The 20,497-nt window shown below is 35.5% G+C and overlaps 1 protein-coding gene across 2 annotated transcripts in view; it reads left to right on the top strand.

The window, feature by feature from the left end:
• Window positions 1-20,497, top strand: part of CTNNA3 (catenin alpha 3) — a 1,797,749-nt gene that overhangs the window by 1,186,890 nt on the left and 590,362 nt on the right. For both annotated transcript variants that reach the window (XM_033209585.1, XM_033209586.1), the window contains exon 11: window positions 10,731-10,887. In XM_033209585.1, coding sequence (XP_033065476.1) covers window positions 10,731-10,887 — 157 coding nt within the window. The remainder of the gene's footprint in view (window positions 1-10,730; window positions 10,888-20,497) is intronic.

Raw genomic sequence — 20,497 nt, forward strand, 5'->3', positions numbered from 1 at the left:
CTCCAAATTCTTTTTTTTTTTTTTAATTATACTTTAAGTTCTAGGGTACAGGTGCACAAGGTACAGGTTTGTTACATATGTATACATGTGCCATGTTGGTGTGCTGCACCCATTAACTTGTCATTTACATTGGGTATATCTCCTAATACTGTCCCTCCCCCATCTCCCCACCCCACGACAGGCGAAACCTACATATTGGTGATTTTATTTTATCATCACAAACAATGTATTTTATATTCTTTTCCTCTTTTACTTATTTAATTTGGAAGATTGTCCAGTCTTAATATTTAGTATAAAAGACAGTAAAATAAATGTTTTGATTTTCATGTGGAATTATTGCCTTTTACAGACCTTCCGGGAGCATTATATTTCCCGCTTATTACATTTTGCATAACTGAAATAGTCCTAGGTTGAACTTTTCCTCTTCAGCAGTATGTTTTATGAGATACGAAAATTTATACTGGCATATACTTTCACAGAAAGCTCTATCCTCCCAGAAATAAACTCTGTCCCCTTCTCTCCTTAAAAAGTACTTTTAACCCCTGGGATAGGATAGTTTAGTTTCTTATATGTGTATCCAAGGCAAATGAAAGTCTTGTGAGGAGTTTCTGTGTGAGTGATCCTATCATGCAGAGATCATCCCTTCATGGAGTAAGAAGATTACAAAAAAGGTTGTGAGGCCAAAGTTGAATGCAGTTTCATTAATTGTAAATCTGGAGTCCATGGCAAGTTATGTCTCCTCAGCACCACATCCTCCCCTACTCTGAAATGCTTTTATCATTTAACATAAAGTTCTGACAATGGAGATTCATGGTGGGAAGTATTGCAAGCCATAATCTGAAGTGTAAAGGTAATTTGCCATAGATGAAGTAAAATATGAGAGCAAGTAAATTAGAAAACGTTATCAAAATAAAGAAATGTGGAAAAGCCAGCATAGAAAGTGAGAAATATTTGGTAGTAGGACATCATTTAAGCAACTGAGAAAAGGATGTACAGAATTAGAGCATTGAATTTGATGCCATTACTCCAATTGCTACAATTCTGAAATTATGATGATGTTACCAGTTTAAGTGGATGTTACATAAATTCATCTCACATACAACCTTAGATATATTTGAGGCATCATATATCTAGTTATTTTAATTTTCTCTACATGCCGTGACACTGAGGTAATCAGACCTATAGGTACTACGTATAAATCATCTTTTTAATCCCCAAAGTGCTTTTGTTATAGTAACTAAAATTTTTAAGATTATTTGTATCAATGCCAATATTGAACTATCTCTGGGAAAAATTAAATTATGTAAATTTATTTTCACATTTTAAGTAATTGTTTTTAGAAATCTTTCAAGAGAAGTATATACATCAGCTTTAAATCAAATGTTAAAATCTGAAGAACCTCTGAGGCATGGGCTAATTCAAACCCTGTCTCCACACCCCACCCCCGTGGACGCATACCTGTAACTTCTGGGAAAATAGGTCTTGGAGAGGTAATATGACTTTTTTTTATGGACATAAAATCAGTTTGAAGCAAAGTAAAACTTTAACTTGAGCCTCTTGGCTTCCAATCTAGAGTTTCTTCTATAATTTGGGGTAAGTTATTTCATCCCTTTGTGCCTCCATTGTCTTGTCAGCAAATTGGAGATACCGGTAAGATCTTTCTCAGTGGAAGAAAAACATTAATGCAAATCAAGTAATTAGAAACATGCCCAGCACATTGCAGGTCCTCAGTAATGTTATTTTTATAATTACTACACTATTCTTCCATTTTTACAAATATAGGAAAAGCTATATTTTAGAAGCTGTCTGGAAGGTGTCTGGACAGATGAGATTCCTGTAAATACAAGCTCCTAATACCTAGAGGAAAACAATGAAAAGCAAAATAAAACCTTTTCGAAGAAAACTATTGTCACATCAAAAGGAAGGTGAAGGGAAATAAGTCATTTTTCACTGTAAAGAATTAAAATATTGCAGTTGAATGTGTTTTCATTTCATCATTTCAGAAGATAGTGTTTTTTTAATTAAAAAACAAACAAACAAACAAAAAACACTGTTTGGCCAGGTTCCGTGGCTCACGCCTGTAACCCCAGCACTTTGGGAGGCCAAGGCAGGTGGATCTTCTGAGGTCAGGAGTTCGAAACCAGCCTGGCCAACATGGTGAAACCTCATATCTACTAAAAATTCAAACAAAATTAGCCAGGCATTGTGGCGTGCATCTGTAAATCTCAGCTACTCAGGAGGCTGAGGCGGGAGAAATTGCTTGAATCTGGGAGGTGGATGTTGCAGTGAGCCGAGATCACACCATTCCATTCTAGTCTGGGTGATAAGAGCAAAATTCTGTCTCGAAAAATAAATAAATAAAATAAATAAATAATACATTGATTGTGACAGGCCAGGCTGTGTGGAGCCTAAAGTATACACAGTTTTGAGGGCCTTCTTTAAGAAAAAGTGAATATTTATTTAGAATACGAAAACCAACTAGACACTAATTTTAAAATACTGCCAAATATCAAAATATAGCAAAATCCAGAAAAATAATATATTTGCATAAATGATCTGTCAGACACACCCTCATGAATCTTCTTTTTTCTTTTCTTTTTTTCTATCTTTATTTCACTGCACACTCTTGATCACCTTTAAAATCACAGCGATTTATTTTGTAATGTCACTTTCTATGTAGAAACTAGGAAGATAATTCAGTGTTTATTCTAGCATAGTTTGTTTGGAGGTGTTTCAGAAAGGAAAGCACATATCATTAGGACAGGCAAAGGCTCTATTGGTTCTATCATGATCCGATATCAATACCACAAGTGTGAAGGTGGTAAAAGATACAAGGAAGTGACTGTAACACACCTGAAATTACCCACTAAACACAAACTAAATGTATCCTCAACTCAACTTCCCCTTAGCTGGATCCCAAAACTATTTGTAGCAGATTTTACTAGAACAAATGACAATGTGAACACATTTCTAGAGTCTCTTATGGGTCTTAGAAGGTGTCTGGACAGATGAGATTCCTGTAAAAACAAGCTCCTAATACCCAGAGGGAAACAATGAAAATCTTGAGACAGTCTGAAAATCCTAAATATTCTGAATGTAGTTTAGATGTTCAAGGGTTTCCCAAGGTAAATGAGTTTAGAATGTAGTAAAAATAGTCTGTCTGATTTAATAGAAAAATATGAGGAAGCTTAGCCTAAGGCATGTTGACGTCTTGACCACATATACCAGTAGAAATGAGGAGAAGCCTAAAGAAGATAGAATGAGACCAGTTGAAGCTAACTAAACTGACTTTTGTCAGGGGTACCAGACAGCCTAATGCACAGGGGCTAATTTGGACAGGCCTGTTTGAGGAGAGAGAAATGAGGATCAAACACAGCCCTTATCAGCGAGCGTGGGTAGGGAATGTACTTGGAATAACAGAAGCCAGATTCAAAGAGGAGGCTGGTGAGTGCTTTCAGCAGTTCCTTGAAGTTCTGTGTTCTCCTCCTATAACCTCAATCAATTCAATTAATTCCTTTCTTATTACTTGCCTGACAAAATCCAACTTTAAATGAATTAAAAAAAGTTTATTTTGGTGGTGTACAAATTGGGAAGGAAGAAATAAAATTATCACTGTTCAGTGCTGGCATACTGTTACATTTAGAAAATCCTGAAGATTACACACACATAAATCTTAACGCTAGTAACAGAATTCACTAGAATACAAAATCAACACACAAAAATCAGTGTGTCTTTATATACGAACAATGAACAATCTGGAAAGGGAGTTGAGAAAACAATTTCACTTAATAATAGCATCATATGAAATGAAATGCCTAGGAATAAGCTTAACGAAGGAGGTGAAAGATTTTTACCTGAATGTCTTTTCCTTTGTAGATTTTGCTGAAAACTACAAAATATTGCTGAAAGAAATTAAAGAAGACATAAAAAGTAGAAAAGACATCATATGTTCGTGGGTTATAATATTTAATATTATTAAGATGATAATACTAACCAAAGCAATCTACCAGTTCAATGTAATCCCTATCAAAATACCAACAATGTATGTTGCACATATAGAAAAAAACGCATTCTCAATTTCATATGGAATTTCAAGGGACTTTGAGTAGCCAAAATAATCTTGAAAAAATAACAAAGTTGGAAGCCTCACACTTCTTAATTTCAAAATTCATTACAAGCTGCAATAATCAAATAAGTGTGATACAAACATATAGATCAATGGAATAGAATAGATATCCCAGAAACAAACCCTTGCATTTATGGTCAAATGATTTTTGACAAGTCTACCCAGATAATTCTATGGGTAAAGGATAGTCTTCAACAATTGGTGCTGGGAAAACTTAAGTACATGGCAACGAATGAAATTTGCCCCTTACCTTGCACCATATACAAAAATTAACTCAAAATGAATCAAAGACTCAAATATAGTGGCTACAAATATAGAACTCTTAGAAGAAAACACAGAGTGACACTTCATGACATCAGATTTGGCAATGTGCATAGGACACCAAAAGCACAAAAAATGAAAAAAATCAATTGGACTTCATTAAAATTTAAAACTTCTGTATATCAGAGGACATTAGCAAGAGAGGGAAGAGGCAACCCAAAGAGTGGGAGAAAATATTGACAAATCATATATATAATCAGAGATTAATAACCAGAATATATAAAGGACTCCTAAAACTCAACAATAAAAAAACAATTTAAAAATGGGCAAAAGACTTGAATAGACATTTTTCCAAAGAAGATAAACAGTTGGTCAATAAGCACATGAAAAGTTGTTCAGCATCACTAATCATTAGGGAAATGCAAACAGAACCTCAATGAAATGCCACTTCACACCCGTTAGGATGGTGAGGATTAAAGGAAAAAACAAAAGGGGAAATAAGTTTTGGCCAGGATATGAAAAAATAGGAACTCTTCGGCATTGCAGATAGGAATATAAAATGGTGCAGCTACTGCCAAAAACAATGTGGCAATATTCATAACTTAAATTTAAAATTGTCAGGCTTTGCACAGTGTCTCATGCCTGGAATCCCAGCACTTTAGGAGGCTGAGGCCAGTAGATCACCTGAGCTCAGGAGTTCTAGACCAGCCTGGGCAACATGGCGAAATCTTGTCTCTATCAAAAATGCAAAAAAAAATCAGCTGGGTGTGGTGGTGTGCATTTGTGGTACCAGCTACTTGGGAGACTGAGGTGGGAGGATCGCTTGAGCCTGAGAGGTGGAAGTTGCTGTGAGCTGAGATCGAGCCACTACACTCCAGCTTGGGTGACAGAGTGAGACCCCATTTTAAAAAAAATTGTCGTATAATCCAGCAATTCCACTTCTGGGCATATATCTCAAATAATTGAAAGCCAAGACTTGAACAGTTATTTGTACAACAATGGTCATAACAGCATTATTCACACCAGCCAAAAAATGGAAACAACCCAGTGTCCACTGACAGATGAATGGGTGAACAAAACATAGTATGTACATACAATAGAATATTCTTTAATCTTCAAAGGTAATGAAATTCTGATGCATACTACAACTTGAATAAACCTTGAAAAGATTATGTTAAGGGAAATAAGCCAGACACAAAAGGACATATGTTGCATAATTCCACTTATATGAAGTATCTAGAATAGTCAACAGCAAGAGGTAGAAAGTATAATAGAGCTTACTAGGTACTAGAGGGAAGGAAGAATGGGAAGTTTATTGTTTAATGAGTACTGAATTTCAGTTTGAGATACTAAAAAGTTCTGGAGATGGATAGTTGCATGGCTATATGAATGTACTTAATGCCACTGAATTTTATAAATGGTTATCTTAGCAAATTTTATATATACATTTTTTTCTCTCTCTTTCACATGCGTGCACACACACACACACACACACACACACACACACACTGGCTCTACACCAGGCATTGTAATGTTTTCTTTAGTGATGCCTTTATGGTTTTAAGGGTCATCACTCACTCATAGCATCATAAATTAGTATAATATTGTTATAGAAGATTGTACAGTGTGGCAATTAAGAGCAGGAAGTCTAGGTCAAGTTGACAACTTCTCCTTAATAACTTGGTAACCTTATCTGAAAATGGAGATAACAATACCTACCAACCTCATTGCGATGTAAAAATTAAGTTAAAAAAATAAGGTGAATATGTAGAAAGTGCTTGGAACAGTGGTGCATGGTGCAAAGTATGGACTTAGTATTTTATTATTATCGTTATTAGTATTTCTGTGTTTTTGTAATCCAAAATAGGATACTCTCAAAAACAGTCAACTCCTTTTTTTTTTTGTCTTTTCTCTGAGTATCATTTTCTCTCTGTTGATGTTGTTGACTCTCTTAATATATTTTCCCTATTCTCCTCTTGCCACCCACTGGCTTATTTTACTCCACACTTTGCTTTTGCTTGTTTATTTTTGCCTTTCTGTTTTTTCTTTCTTTCTTTCTTTCTTTTTTATTTTTTTGAGATGGAGTTTTGCTCTTATTGCCCAGGCTGGAGTGCAATGATACAATCTCGGCTCACCACAACCTCTGCCTCCTGGGTTCAAGCAATTTTCCTGCCTCAGCCTCCCGAGTAGCTGGGATTACAGGCATGCACCACCATGCTCAGCTAATTTTGTATTTTCAGTAGAGAGGAGGTTTCTCCATGTTGGTCAGGCTGGTCTTGAACTCCTGACCTCAGGTGATCTGCTTGCCTCAGCCTCCCAAAGTGCTGAGATTACAGGCGTGAGCCACCGCACCCTTTTTTTTTTTTTTCTTTTTAAACGTCATAGGTTCAGTCTATTTACAGTTTCTTCTTCCTTACACTTTGGCTCTAGTTTCCTTGTAGCCTCAGCTCCATTGGCCCCCTCTGGTTCTGATTTTATAAGATGGCTGCTCTTTACAGAAACTTTCAGCTTTGGTCTTGACTGCTAACTAATGATTTCTCCATAAATTCTAGTTCAAATTTTCAAGATTGATTAACACAACACAGCTTTTTATATCAAACCTCATGACCTATCACCAGCCAGCCAAGAGATTAACTCTTCTTGAATTGGGTACTTGCCTATGAACTAAATAGTGTTGAAGAAAGAGAAAATAATACCAAACCTGCCCCCCTGTGGCTGTCCTCTCAGTGTGAGCCGTGAGCAGAATAGTTTCTCTTAGGGATAGTTTATAACTATAGCAGTTATGGTAATTAACATATTTAGTATACCAAGAAGCAAAGATGAATAATACATAGTCCCTCCTATGATGGAGCTCATTACCCAGGAATAGACATGTGTATGAGCAATAATGCAATAGAATAGCTACTATTTATTTATATGGACAAATATTTTTTAAACACAAAGGAGAAAGCAATTCAGTTTGCTGGGTATAGGGAATGGGATAGGCGTCACAGTATGTGGTGATATTTCCATGGATATGCTAAATATAAAAAATGTTTCCTGAGATGGAGTAGAGCAGAAAAAGGGATGGAGCAAGGACGTTAAGAGTCAGCTGTAAAAACAGTCACAGAGGTACAAAGATGAGTGGTGTGATAAGGAAATGGAGCTGAAAACTGTGGCTGGAACAAAAACTAAAATGAGTAAGATTATTACAGCAGAGTGAACTATAGGTAAGGACCAACCTGTGGATGGGTTTAGACTGCGAATTACTGAAAAGAAATATGGTTTTTGTTTTTAGTCAACTAGGATTTTATCAAAGGTTATCACTTTGGCATTTGAGAAAGAAATGTGTTTGCATTAAGGAGAATGTCTCAGAGCAAATAGAGACTGGAAGTAGAAACGTATAAGGCTACCAGAACGGCCCAGTTAAGATATAATAAGGCCTGAACTTAAAAGAAACTGTTTCAAAGGTGAACTGACAGACTACATAATTATCAGGGTCAAGTGACTGACATGTAAACATTTCAAGCATAATTTAAAGAAACAAAATGCCTCAGAAAGCAACATAATTCATTTTTTAAAAAGCTTTAGTTTTACATGAAGAAGATTTAAGAATGGTTATTTTATTTTCTCTAGATATATGGCTAAAATTCTAGGAGTGTGACATTGGGATGAACATTTTTCTGCCTTAAAGAGGGTTAGAAGAAGAATTCTGAATTGTGTCTTCTTTTAGATGTAAGCTAAATATCAGAAGAGTCAAGTAGGATAAAGCTTCCTCATAGTGTGCAGTGTTGAATCAGATAAATTGGATCAGCAGCAGAACTGAAAATATTCTTATAAAATATAGCCTGTCTTATATTCATAACTTCGTATCTCCACTGAGGGTTTTACACCAGTACTTTAAAAGTATACTTTGCTGTGAAGGCATAATTTCAGTACAACCACATGTGTGCATAGTTGTCCAATTGCAAGAACAATGAAACACCAGGGACCAGAGACATTGCAGTATACACAAAGGTACATTGTAAGTTAATAGGTTAATAAAATTCTAAAACTGAAGTCAAGGCATACTGCACAGTAGTTATTTCTAAAGTTAGGGTGTTTCCTTAAAATTTAATATGTTCCTCTTTTATAGAAAAGAAATAAAAAGGGGGATTTAAATATATTATTCTCAGGCAACTAATTTTTTCCATCTTCTACCTCCAATAATGTGGTGACAGGAAGTGACTTAAGGTGCCATCTTTAGGATATTCAGTAGAAAAAGCTTCTTCTTATTGTTATCATTGTATGAGAGGTCTTCAAAACATTTATTGAACATGTGTTTTATGAAAAAGTTATGCATAGAATTCAACATTTTTGCACCAAAATAAACTTGTACTAACTTGTAATAATGTGTGTGGATAGGATCTGGTTTGACTGATTGAAAATAAGAGACATCATTTTGAAAAGAGCTCTATATTAGTCTGTTCTAATGCTGCTAATAAAGACAGAACTAAAACTGGGTAATTTATAAAGGAAAGAGGTTTAATTGACTCACAGTTCCACTGGAAACTCACAATCACGGCAGAGGGGGATGCAAACATGTCCTTCTTTACATGGTGGCAGGAAGGAGAAGTTCTGAGCAAAAGGGGAAAACCCCTTATGAAACTATCAGATCTTGTGAGAACTCAACTGACTATCATGAGAACAGCATAGAGGTAACTGCCCTCATGATTCAAGTACCTCCCACCAGGTCCCTCCCATGACATATGGGAATTATGAGAGTTACAATTCAAAATGAGATTTGAGTGGAGACACAGCTAAACTATATCAAACCCCTATGAAAGGCAACATAAACTCTGCTAAAATTGAAGAAGAAACATCATATTTATGCGAAGTTTGAGTGGAAGATTGATGAAATCATTAATGCTTTACAAAATATTCATGGAGACAATGCCCCAAATTAATTATCAGTTTACAAACCGATAACTCATTTTAACAAGAGGTGAGATGATGTTGAAGATGAAGCTCACAGAAGCAGCCAATCCACATCCATTTGTGATTTAAAAAAAAATATATTATTCATGCCCTAATTGAAAGGAACCAGTGATTAACAGCACAAGCAATAGCCAACACCATAAACATCCTAATGGCTTCAGTTTACACAATTCTGACTAAAAAATTAAAGTTGAACAAACATTCCACTCAATGAGTATCCAAACCATTGTGCCCAGATCAGCTGCAGACAACAGCAGAGCTTTGGATGGAATTTTTAAATCAGTGGGATCAAGATCCTGAATTACTTCTTTAAAGAATTGTAACAGGAGATGAAACACAGCTTTACAAGTACAATTCTGAAGACATCATAATCAAAGCAATGGCTGGTGAGAGATGGATGTGATCCAATCAAAGCAAAAACAGACCAGTCAAGAACAAGGGTTATGGCAACAGTTTTTTGATATGCTGAAGGCATTTTGCTTAATGATTTCCTGGAGGGCCAAAGAATGATAACATCTGCTTACTATGAGAGTGGTTTGAGAAAATTAGCCGAAACTTTAACAGAAATATACCCAAGAATGTGTCACCAGAATGTCTTTCTTCACCATTACAGTGCTTCTGCTCATTTATCTCCTGAAACAAGGGCAATATTTCAGGAATATCCACGGGAAATCACTGGGCTCAACTTACAGTACTAATTTGGTTCTTTCTGATTTCTTTTTGTTTACTAATTTGAAAAAAAAATCTGTTAAAGGCATCCATTTCTCACCAGTTAATAATGTAAAAAAGACTGGATTGACATGTTTAAATTCCCAGAATCATCAGTTCTTTAAGGATAGATTAAATGCCTAATATCATCACTTAGAAAAGTGTCTTGAACTCGATGGAACTTATGGTGACAAAGTTTATATTTAAAAAACTCACTCTGCAATGATAGAGTAGGAAAAATTTAAAAATAAAAATTATTTATACCTATATAATTTATATTAATAAACATAAAACATTTTATACTTTTCAATATAAACTATATATGTGGAGACATTTTACTGTTTTTCCTATTGTCGAGGATGAATGTATTTAAGTATTTAATTTAAATAATCTAATTTTAATACACAATGTATTTAAAGAAATCACTGAGTAAACATTCTACATCTTTACAGATTTTTTAAATTCCATTTTTATGTTTAATATGAATGAATATAATTTAATTAATTTTATTTCATTGCTTTAATATTTTTTATTTATTTTATATATTTAAGAATTATAAGTGCAGATTTCTTACATGCATATATTGCATAGTGGTGAAGTGTGGGCTTTTAGTGTACCCATCACCCAAATAGTGAACATCGTAACCAATAGGTAATTTTTTCAATCCTTATCTTTTTAGATTATTAATGCTGCACTTGCTTTGGCTGCAAGACCCAAAAGTCAAGTGGTCAAAAACACCATGGAAATGTACAAGCGTACATGGGAGAATCATATACATGTCCTCACTGAAGCCGTAGATGACATTACAAGCATTGATGACTTCCTTGCTGTATCTGGTATGTTTTTATTCTTTTAATTTGTTTATTTTCTCTTGTCAGTTTTATAAAATAGAATAATACTAGGCCAGGCATGGTGGCTTACACCTGAAATGCCAACACTTTGGGAAGCCAAGGCAGGTGGATTACTTGAGATCAGGAGTTCGAGACCAGCCTGGCCAAGTGGTGAAACCCCAGCTCTACTAAAATTGTGAAAATTGGCTGGGTGTCTTAGCTAATGTTTGTGATCCCAGCTACTCAGGAGACTGAGACAGGACAATTGCTTAAACCCAGGAGGCAGAGGTTGCAGTGAGCTGAGATCATGCCACCACACTCCAGCCTGGGCAACAGAGCTGGACTCTATCTCAAAAAACAAAACAAAAAACAAACAAACAAAAGAATAATACTGAATAAAATTACTTTTATTTAATATAGTAAACATTTAATTGATTGTATTTCTGGATGCAATATGTTGCCATGTATTAGCAGCAGTTGCGTCATCCATGGTCTACTCTGGGATTACAAGCTTCATCTCTTGTAATCCTTTTAAATTTAACAATTTATACAGAGTCTATAAAAGAAACTCCTATTCATGGCCAAAACATATTAGAAAATAATACCTAGAAGTCTTAGGTTTTTCCTAGATTTTCAAATAAATCCACATTTTCTCCCTCTAATAAATTTATATATCTTGATTTCCCTGTACTTCTTTTCCAATCAAATTTTTCTCCCCTCAAGGAAAAAAATATATTAATGGGAAAACATCATTGATTTGAAATGTGTGAACCACAAAATCTGAGACAGGTCTCAGTCAATTTGGGAAGTTTATTTTGCCAAAGTTCGGGACATGCACCCATGACACAGCCTCAGAAGTTCCTGATGACATGTGCCCAAGGTGGTCAGAGCACAGTTTACTTTTATACATTTTAGGGAGACATAAGACATCAATCAACATATGTAAGATAAACAATGGTTCAGTCTAGAAAGGTGGAACAAATTGAAGCAAAAGTGGGACAAGCAGAAACGGGAAGGGGGCTTCCAGGTCACAGGTAGATAAGAGATAAATGGTGGCAATATTTTGAGTTTCTGATTAACTTTTCCAAAGGAGGCGATCAGATATGCATTTATCTCACTGAGCAGAGAGATGCCTTTGAGTAGAACGGGAGGCAGGTTTCTCCTAAGCAGTTCCCAGCTTGACTTTTCCCTTTGGCTTAGTCATTTTGGGGCCCCAAGATTTATTTTCCTTTCACAGATGCAATATGATAATTCAACAACCGTTATATGTATTTGACAGTGCTAATCTAAATAATTAAATAAACAAGTCTAAATATCTAACTTCAACAGACAAGCTTGAGATTCCATGTGAAGCCCAGATTATTATCTCATCACAAATTAGAATAATATCCCACAGGATTGTGAAGATACTCTTATAAATCAATATCCTCAGAAGCATAATTCAAGTTTTGTTTGTGTTGTAAGAACAAAGAACTAAACACATTTTTAGTCTTTTTTATTCTCTCAAAAAGTAATCCTCTCTATAAAATAAATTACATTTGTTTTCTTTTTTGTGAGAGAAGGATTTTCTTGGAATGTGATAATATTCTTTCTTATAAAATGCAAATTCTCATGAATATCCAACTTCATTTTTTAAAGTTACCTGATTTAGTCCAGTCTAACCTATTGACTTCATTGCTTTCATGTATGTATAGCATTCTCATAATGAAAAATTATTCCAGAAACCAACTATATTTTCATGATACATTAATGAAAATTGAATATATGTTAATTACATATTTTAAAATTACTTTATTTTTATAGAATCAAAATCTTTGAAAATATAGAAAATGTATGGGAAAAAAATTAATGGCCTTTGCTTCCACTACTCAGGAATAATAACCACTGCTAACTGATGTTTTTTCTGTTCACCATTTTTCTAATATATATTTATATTTTCAAATGTGTATCATGCCTATATATATATATATATTTATGTTACTTGTGTTTTTACACATATTTGGCTGCATATTTCTGCATGATTGTATATTATTCAAGAACTTATTCATTTTTGTGTTCTTTTGTTAGCATTTAGATAAATAGTAATTTTAATTATTATAAACAATGTTAAGCATATTTTTGTCTATTTGCTATCTCCTTCATAAAGACTTTGCAAAGTAAATTCAATCTACACCTTATATTGGAAAAGCCTTTTGTAATTTGATTGTTAAATAGTAGTTTCTGTGTTTTGGTTAAAAGACAAAGGAACCTACTCACATTCATCAATGTAAAGATAGTTTAATATAATAATACTGACAGCACATAGGGAGAATCCTCTGGACACGCAAGAAGGGGAACCGGAACCATAATTTACCAATCTTTGCATGATTAGAACCTGGGGAGGCCTGGAATTCAGGGATATTGTAGGTCCTTTAAGCAGGAATTAATAGTTTTTCCCTTTAGTGCTAGATTAACCTGATATACTAATATTTTGGATCTGCTTCTTTTCATGGACAATTTAAGCGGTTCAAAACATAAAGAAGAAACAGAAAACTCATGTAAAGTTACTTAAATAACAAAAACCCTTCATTGCCACATAGCTAGATGTTTGATATAGTTGGCTCTAGGGTTACTGGCCTTAGCATACAGAGGACTTGTGTAGGAGCAGTTAAGCTATGTGGAGAGGGATATTTTAATGGCTAACATTATTTAGAATTGTCTGTACAGGAGGATAATAAAAAGTGGACTGATGGTTAATATGTTTAATTATTATTTTTAAATTCTGTACAGAAAATGCACATTATTTTCTATGCCCAGGGTGGACTGCTCATAATTTTCTACATTTTGGATGCACTGGTTGGTAGTAGTTCTGTTACAGGAAAGGGGTCCCATTCTAGACCCCAAGAGAGGGTTCTTAGATCTTGTGCAAGTAAAAATTTGGGGTAAGTCCGCAATGCAAAGTGAAAGCAAGTTTATCAAGAAAGTAAAGGAATGAAAGAATGGGTACTCCATTAGCAGAGCATCCCCGAGAACTGCTGGTTGACCATTTTTATGGTTATTTCTTGATGATATGCTAAACAGGGAGTGGATTAGTCATGCATCCCCCCTTGAGACCATATAGGGTAACTTCCTGATGTTGCCATGGCATTTGTAAATTGTCATGGGACTGATGGCAGTGTAGTAGTGAGGTTGACCAGAGGTCACTCTTGTGGCCATCTTGGTTTTGGTAGGATTTAGCCAGCTTCTATACTGCAACCTATTTTATCAGTAAGGTCTTTATGACCGATATCTTGTGCCGACCTCTTATCTCATCCTGTGACTTAGAATGCCTTAGCTGTCTGGGAATGCAGCCCAGTAGGTTTCAACCTCATTTTACCAAGCTCCTATTCAAGATGGAGTTATTCTGGTTCACATGCCTCTGACAGTTCAAGGTTATTATTATTATTATTATTATTATTATTATTATTATTATTTTGAGAAGGAGTCTCACTCTGTCACCCAGGCTGCAGTGCAGTGGTGCAATCTCAGCTCACTGCAACCTCCGCCTCCCAGATTCAAGCAGTTCTCCTGCCTCACCCTCCCAAGTAGTTGGGATTACAGGCATGTGCCACCACGCCTGGCTAATTTTTTTGTATTTTTTAGTAAAGATGGGGATTCACCATACTGGCCAGGCTGGTCTCAAACTCCTGACCTTGTGATCCACCCGCCTCGACCTCCCAAAGTGCTTAGATTACAGGCGTGAGCCACCATGCCCGGCTCAGTTCAAGGTTATTAATGTGTAAGCATCTCTGGATTCTGTTGATGTTCCCTCATGGTTGCATCTTAAAGCATTGCATCTCCAAGCATTACACAACACTATTTAAAACAGAAAAAGAAGCTGGCTTGCAGCTTTAACTTTCGAGAAAAAAGTCTTTCCCAGATGATTTTCATCAGTTTCTCTTCCTTGTCATAGGTCAAAACTTGGTTCCTCTCTCAATCTTGAGCCAATCACTGGCAAAAGAAAATTAGATTTCCAAGATGAGTTTAGAGAGTACTAATAAGTGATTAACAACTGAGTAGAAGCCAGAGGCAGTGGTAGTCCTAATTTGTAGCATTTGTTTATTTCTGTGGCACAAACACTCCCACCTTTGCAGGTTTTAAGCTACCAGTGTGATGTCACTGAACTGAGTTGGTACCAAATGCATAGAATCGGCTCTTGTGAGCTGGTATAAACAGTTTCTAATTGAACACTAGGCTTAGACCAGCCACAGTTTAACCTTTATTGCTAGTCACTTACTACACAAAGAAAATCAGAGATTTGTTAGTTAAAAAAAAAGAGAAATGGCCATTAAACAGACAACCAGACATGTTTGACTAATATAGTGAGTGGTTTCCACTGCTCTCTCAAGTTTCTGTGCCTGCATAAACTTACCTTATATTAGTTTAGCTATGATTCTTTACCAGTGATCTTTTTGTAACATCAAAATTTTTCAACATCTGCTCCCACAGATTATGGCATCTTCTCTCAAAATTTTCCCAGTCGAACAAAAGAGAAAGAATCTAGCTGGTCCTCTGGATCTTTTTCGTACCAGCCTAGATGCTCTAGGTCCAAAATAAGACCAATGAATAGATGGATTACTTTTTTTTTTTTTTTCAGATGGCTAATCATAGTTCGAATAGCTGTGATGAGAATTGCCACAATCTTGCATCTTCTGTGGGGGGCGGGGGGCAGATTTTCTTAGAAAAGTTACAGATGTGTTTAATAGCAAATAGCTTATCTGGTACTTGTGTAGAATGATTGATATGGCTTGGCTATGTCCCCACCCAAATCTCATCTTGAATTATAATTCCTATAATTCCCACATGTTGTGGGAGGGACCAGGGAGAGATAATTGAATCATAGGGGTGGTTTCCCCATCCTGTTTTTGTGATAGTGAGTTAGTTCTCATGAGATCTGATGGTTTTATAAAGGCTTCTTCCTTCACTGGGCTCTCATTCTCCTTCCTGGCATGATGTGAAAAATGATGTGTTTGCTTCCCTTTCCACCATGATTGTAAGTTTCCTGAGGCCTTCCTAGCCAAGTGGAATTGTGAGCCAATTAAACCTCTGTTCTTTATAAATTACCCAGTCTTTGGCAGTTCTTTAGAGCAGCATGAGAATGGACTAATACAATGATCTTTTAGAGTGATATGTCGTGGTTTGTATTCAGAGATTTCTGGTTCATCTTTTGTCAGGTAGATCAATTGTCCAGTTAGTTCTTAGGGTATCTGTGTTGTGAATTACTTAGAGAAAATTTTACTTTAAAAATTTTTATAAGCATTTAGCCACTCATGGGCTTTCTTTCAGGAGTCAATACTAATATTATATATACACACACACACACACACACATATATATGTGTGTGTGTGTATATGTGTGTGTGTGTGGAGAGAGAGAGAGAGAGAGAGAGAGAGAGACTATTTTCCAGATAGATAGATAGATAGATAGATAGATGGAAAAATGGTCCAAAACAGATTTCCATTTTCTTCTGAATCATTTGTGAAAACTTGGGAATTCTCAGAATATCAGCTCTCTACATTAAAATATAAAGAAAAATATAAATTTAAAATCAGTGGTGAAGGACTCTTAGACTTTAAACTATTTTTTTTTGTTATTAGCACAGAGGAAGATCACATGTGATAAAATATTTGCTTATAATATTTTAATAAGATTCAGTGGTCCACTATTGACTAAAGATTCTTGAAATGAGGGTATCTCTAATGACAGATGTCTTCTGTTTATCCATTGCAGTTATATATTTAAAACTGAAAGTTTTTCAATGACCATTTAAAAATTATTCATACCATCAGCAAATGTCTCATGATAAACATATATTTTCAGAGGTTAGTTTGCATAAATTGACTCATCATGAGCTAATAACTTTGATAGAAGGGATGAATTATTTTTACCATAAGAATTGTTCAGTAATTACTAAGAACTGATTAAATATGAAGGTTTGTAAAAATACAACCTTTCTTTTATTTATTCCTTAGTTTATTTAATATTTCATAATTATGAGTGCTAACGCCTGTGAAAGGTAGTGGAGATTGAACAATGAGTAAAAGGTAGTGGAAGAGATTACTTGCAAAAGAACTGTAACAGTGGAGATCAAACGAGGATTGGTGGAAGTGATTGACAATGGTTTTTGAATTTTTTGAAAACTAGATTGGCCACTTCTATATTAGAATTAACAATGTTATTCCCTTATTGTGTAGTGTTCTGATTATAATATCATATTGATCTTTAGTGAATTGTAGTATTGAAGGATAGTTGAAGATGTGCTTTATTCTGTATTTAAAATTTTTCTTAAATATGTTCACTTTTCCTCCATATTCACTGCTACTACGCCAGTTCAAATAACTTTCGCCTAAGTTGCTGTAGAATCTTAATAGGACCTCTTACTTCCACGGTTTTGCCTTAAGTCTCTTAATAGGTATTTGCTGAATGAATAAAAGTATTTATTCCCATTTTAAATTCTGTATCAACATTAATTTTTCAGATTTATGTCTTCTTAATTCCTTTAATGTGTTTAGCCCCAGGATTAATATTTTTAAAAATCTTCAAATTATGAAAGAATAACTTTCAGCATTAATCATCACAATGTTCTTTGACCTTGGTTTAGTAACACAAAGGTAACTTTCAATGCCATGAAAAATGCACTAACAAGCGTCACCACCAGACTACATCCTGCCCCGGGGCCTAATTGCTGCTGCATCTCCACATCACAGGTGCACAGCCTACATCCCCCAACACCCTCCCAGCAGGTTGCAGTGTTATATTACCAGCTGAACCCAGTGGTGCCACAGGGTCCCTGTTACCTGAGCCCACACAGAGACCTAAATCCCAGGGAACAGGCAGTTCTGCACATCAGGGAGGCTTTCCCCAGACATGGGAATCCAAAGCACATGCTTCCAAGAGCCTGAGAGCCACCTTCCCTGATGACAGTGACCTTGTTCCCTGCAGCAATCGGGCCATCATGTGCCTGCACTCACTGCCCAGGGGCCTGAGGACCAGCTTGCTTATGACCCACTGCCATGAATACTGATACCCACATCTGCCACTTAGGGCTTAAGGACTGCCCTGTCTGGGATGTGCCACCATCACAACCCAGCAAAACTTGCCCCACCAACAACAGTACCTTTGTGTACTACCCAGGATCCTGAGAACTGGTCCATGCAATGCATACCACCAGAGGTGCCTGTGCACTCCCTAGGGATCCAAGGACTGGCCTGCCTGGAGGCCCCATCTCCAACAAAGTCACACCACAGCTTTTGGGAACAACCAGAGCATAAGACACCGTGAAGCCACAGATGCTACAATTAGGCAAAAAAAAAAAAAAGAATAAAAATGAAAAAAGTCTACATGGCATTTGGAATGTAACTATGCAAACAAATATTCTATTCATATTTTAGAAATTCCAGAAGGAAAAGAAATGAGAAAATGAATAGGTCATTTATTTAATGAAACAATAGCTGAAAAGTTTCCAACTCTTGGGAGACAATATCTAAATATAGGGAGCTCAAATGTTCCCAAATCAATTAAATCCAAAAATGTTATCTTTGAGGCACCTGATAGCCAAATTGTCAAAGCAAAGATAAAAATGGAATTATAAAAACACTAAAAGAAAGCATCAAGTCACATATGAGGGTATCTTTATCTGACTAACAGCAGATTTCTCAGCAGAAACCTTACAAGCCAGGAGAGGATAGAATGATATATTCAGATTGTTGGAATTTAAAAAAAAAAAAAAAAAAAAAAAACCTTTCAACTAAGAATACAATAAACCACAAAGCTATTCTTTAGAAAGGAAGGAGACATAAAATTTTTCCCAGACATACAAAGACTGAGGGAATTAATCACCACTAAACCGAGCCTACAAGAAATGCTTAAGGTACTCCAACCTCTGAGAGTGAAAGGATTATCTATCAATTAAGCAAAAGCAGATACATATCTATATCATTGGTAGATGTTACCTACCACTTAAGGAAAACATGAAAGCATACAACTCACTGGTAAAGCACATACACAAATGAGAAAAAAAAAGGAATAAAATTTTATCACTACAGAAAACCACCAAACCACAAAAATAATAAAAGAAGGAACTAACACTATAGAAGCAATTACAGAACAACTAACAAAATGACAAGAGTAAGTCCTCATCTATCAATAACAACCTTAAATGTAAACAGTTTAAATTCCCTAATTAAAATATATAAACTGGCTGAATTAAAAAACTGAGACCCAACTATTTGCTGCTTATGAAACTCACTCTTCATTTAAAAACACACATAGACTATAACAGAACGGATTAAACAAGATATTCCATGCAAATGGAAACAAAAAATGTGCAAAGGTAGCAATGCTTGTATCAGACAAAATAGACGTTTATTAAAAATAAAAAGATAAAAAAAGACAGAGGTCATTATATAGTGATTAAAAATTAATTCAGCAAGAGGAAATAACAATTGTTAATATATATCCACCCAACACCAGAACACTCAGATATTTAGGGCAAATATTATTAATGTTAAAGAGAGAGATAGAGACACCAATGTAATAATAGTTGGGAACTTTTAACACCTCACCATCTTCACCCTCAGCATTGCACAGCTAATCTAGATAGAAAGTCAACAAAGAAACATTGTACTTAAGCTTCATTTTATACCAAATGAACCTAATAGACATTTACAGAACATTTTTTCCAATGGCTACAAAATGCACATTCTTCTCATCAGCACATGGAACATTCTCTAGGATAGACCCTATTTTAGGCCCAAAACAACTGTAAATAATTTTTTCTAAAATGCAATTATACCATGTATTCTCAGGTTTCAGTGGAATATAATTAGAAATCAGTAACAACAGGAACATTGGAAACTGTAAAAATACATAAAAATTAAACAACACCCAGCACTTTGGGAGGTCGAGGCGGGCGGATCACGAGGTCAGAACACCGAGACCATCTTGGCTAACACGGTGAAACCCCGTCTCTACTAAAAATACAAAAAATTAGCCCGGCATGGTGGCGGGCGCCTGTAGTTCCAGCTATTGGAGAGGCTGAGGCGGGAGAATGGCGGGAACCCGGGAGGCGGAGCTTGCAGTGAGCCGAGATCCGGCCACTGCACTCCAGCCTGGGTGACAGAGTGAGACGCCGTCTCAAAAAAACAAAACAAACAAACAAAAAAAACCTTCTCCTGAATGACAAATGAATTCATGAAGAAATTAAGAAGGAAATTTTAAATACTTCTTGAAAGAAATGAAAACAGAAACACGACATACCAAAAACCTATGGAACACAGAAGAATTAGTACAAGAAGGAAGCTTAAAGGAATAAATACCTATATCAAAAAACAGATTTCAAATAACCTAGTGATACACCTTAAAAAATAGAAAAGCAAGAACACACCAAACCCAAAGTTATTGGAGGAAGATAAATAATAAAATCAGCACACAATGAAATAAATTAGAGGCAAAGAAAAGAAACAAAAGATTCGTGGAAAAGATGGGTTTTTGAAAAAGTAAATCAAATCAACAAACTGTTATATAAAGAAAAAGACCTAAATAAATAATATCAGAAATGAACAACGAGATATTACAACTGACACCACAAAGATACAGA

Source organism: Trachypithecus francoisi, unplaced genomic scaffold, assembly GCF_009764315.1.
Source record: "Trachypithecus francoisi isolate TF-2019V2 unplaced genomic scaffold, Tfra_2.0 Lachesis_group9, whole genome shotgun sequence".
NCBI classification, from domain to species: domain Eukaryota; kingdom Metazoa; phylum Chordata; class Mammalia; order Primates; family Cercopithecidae; genus Trachypithecus; species Trachypithecus francoisi.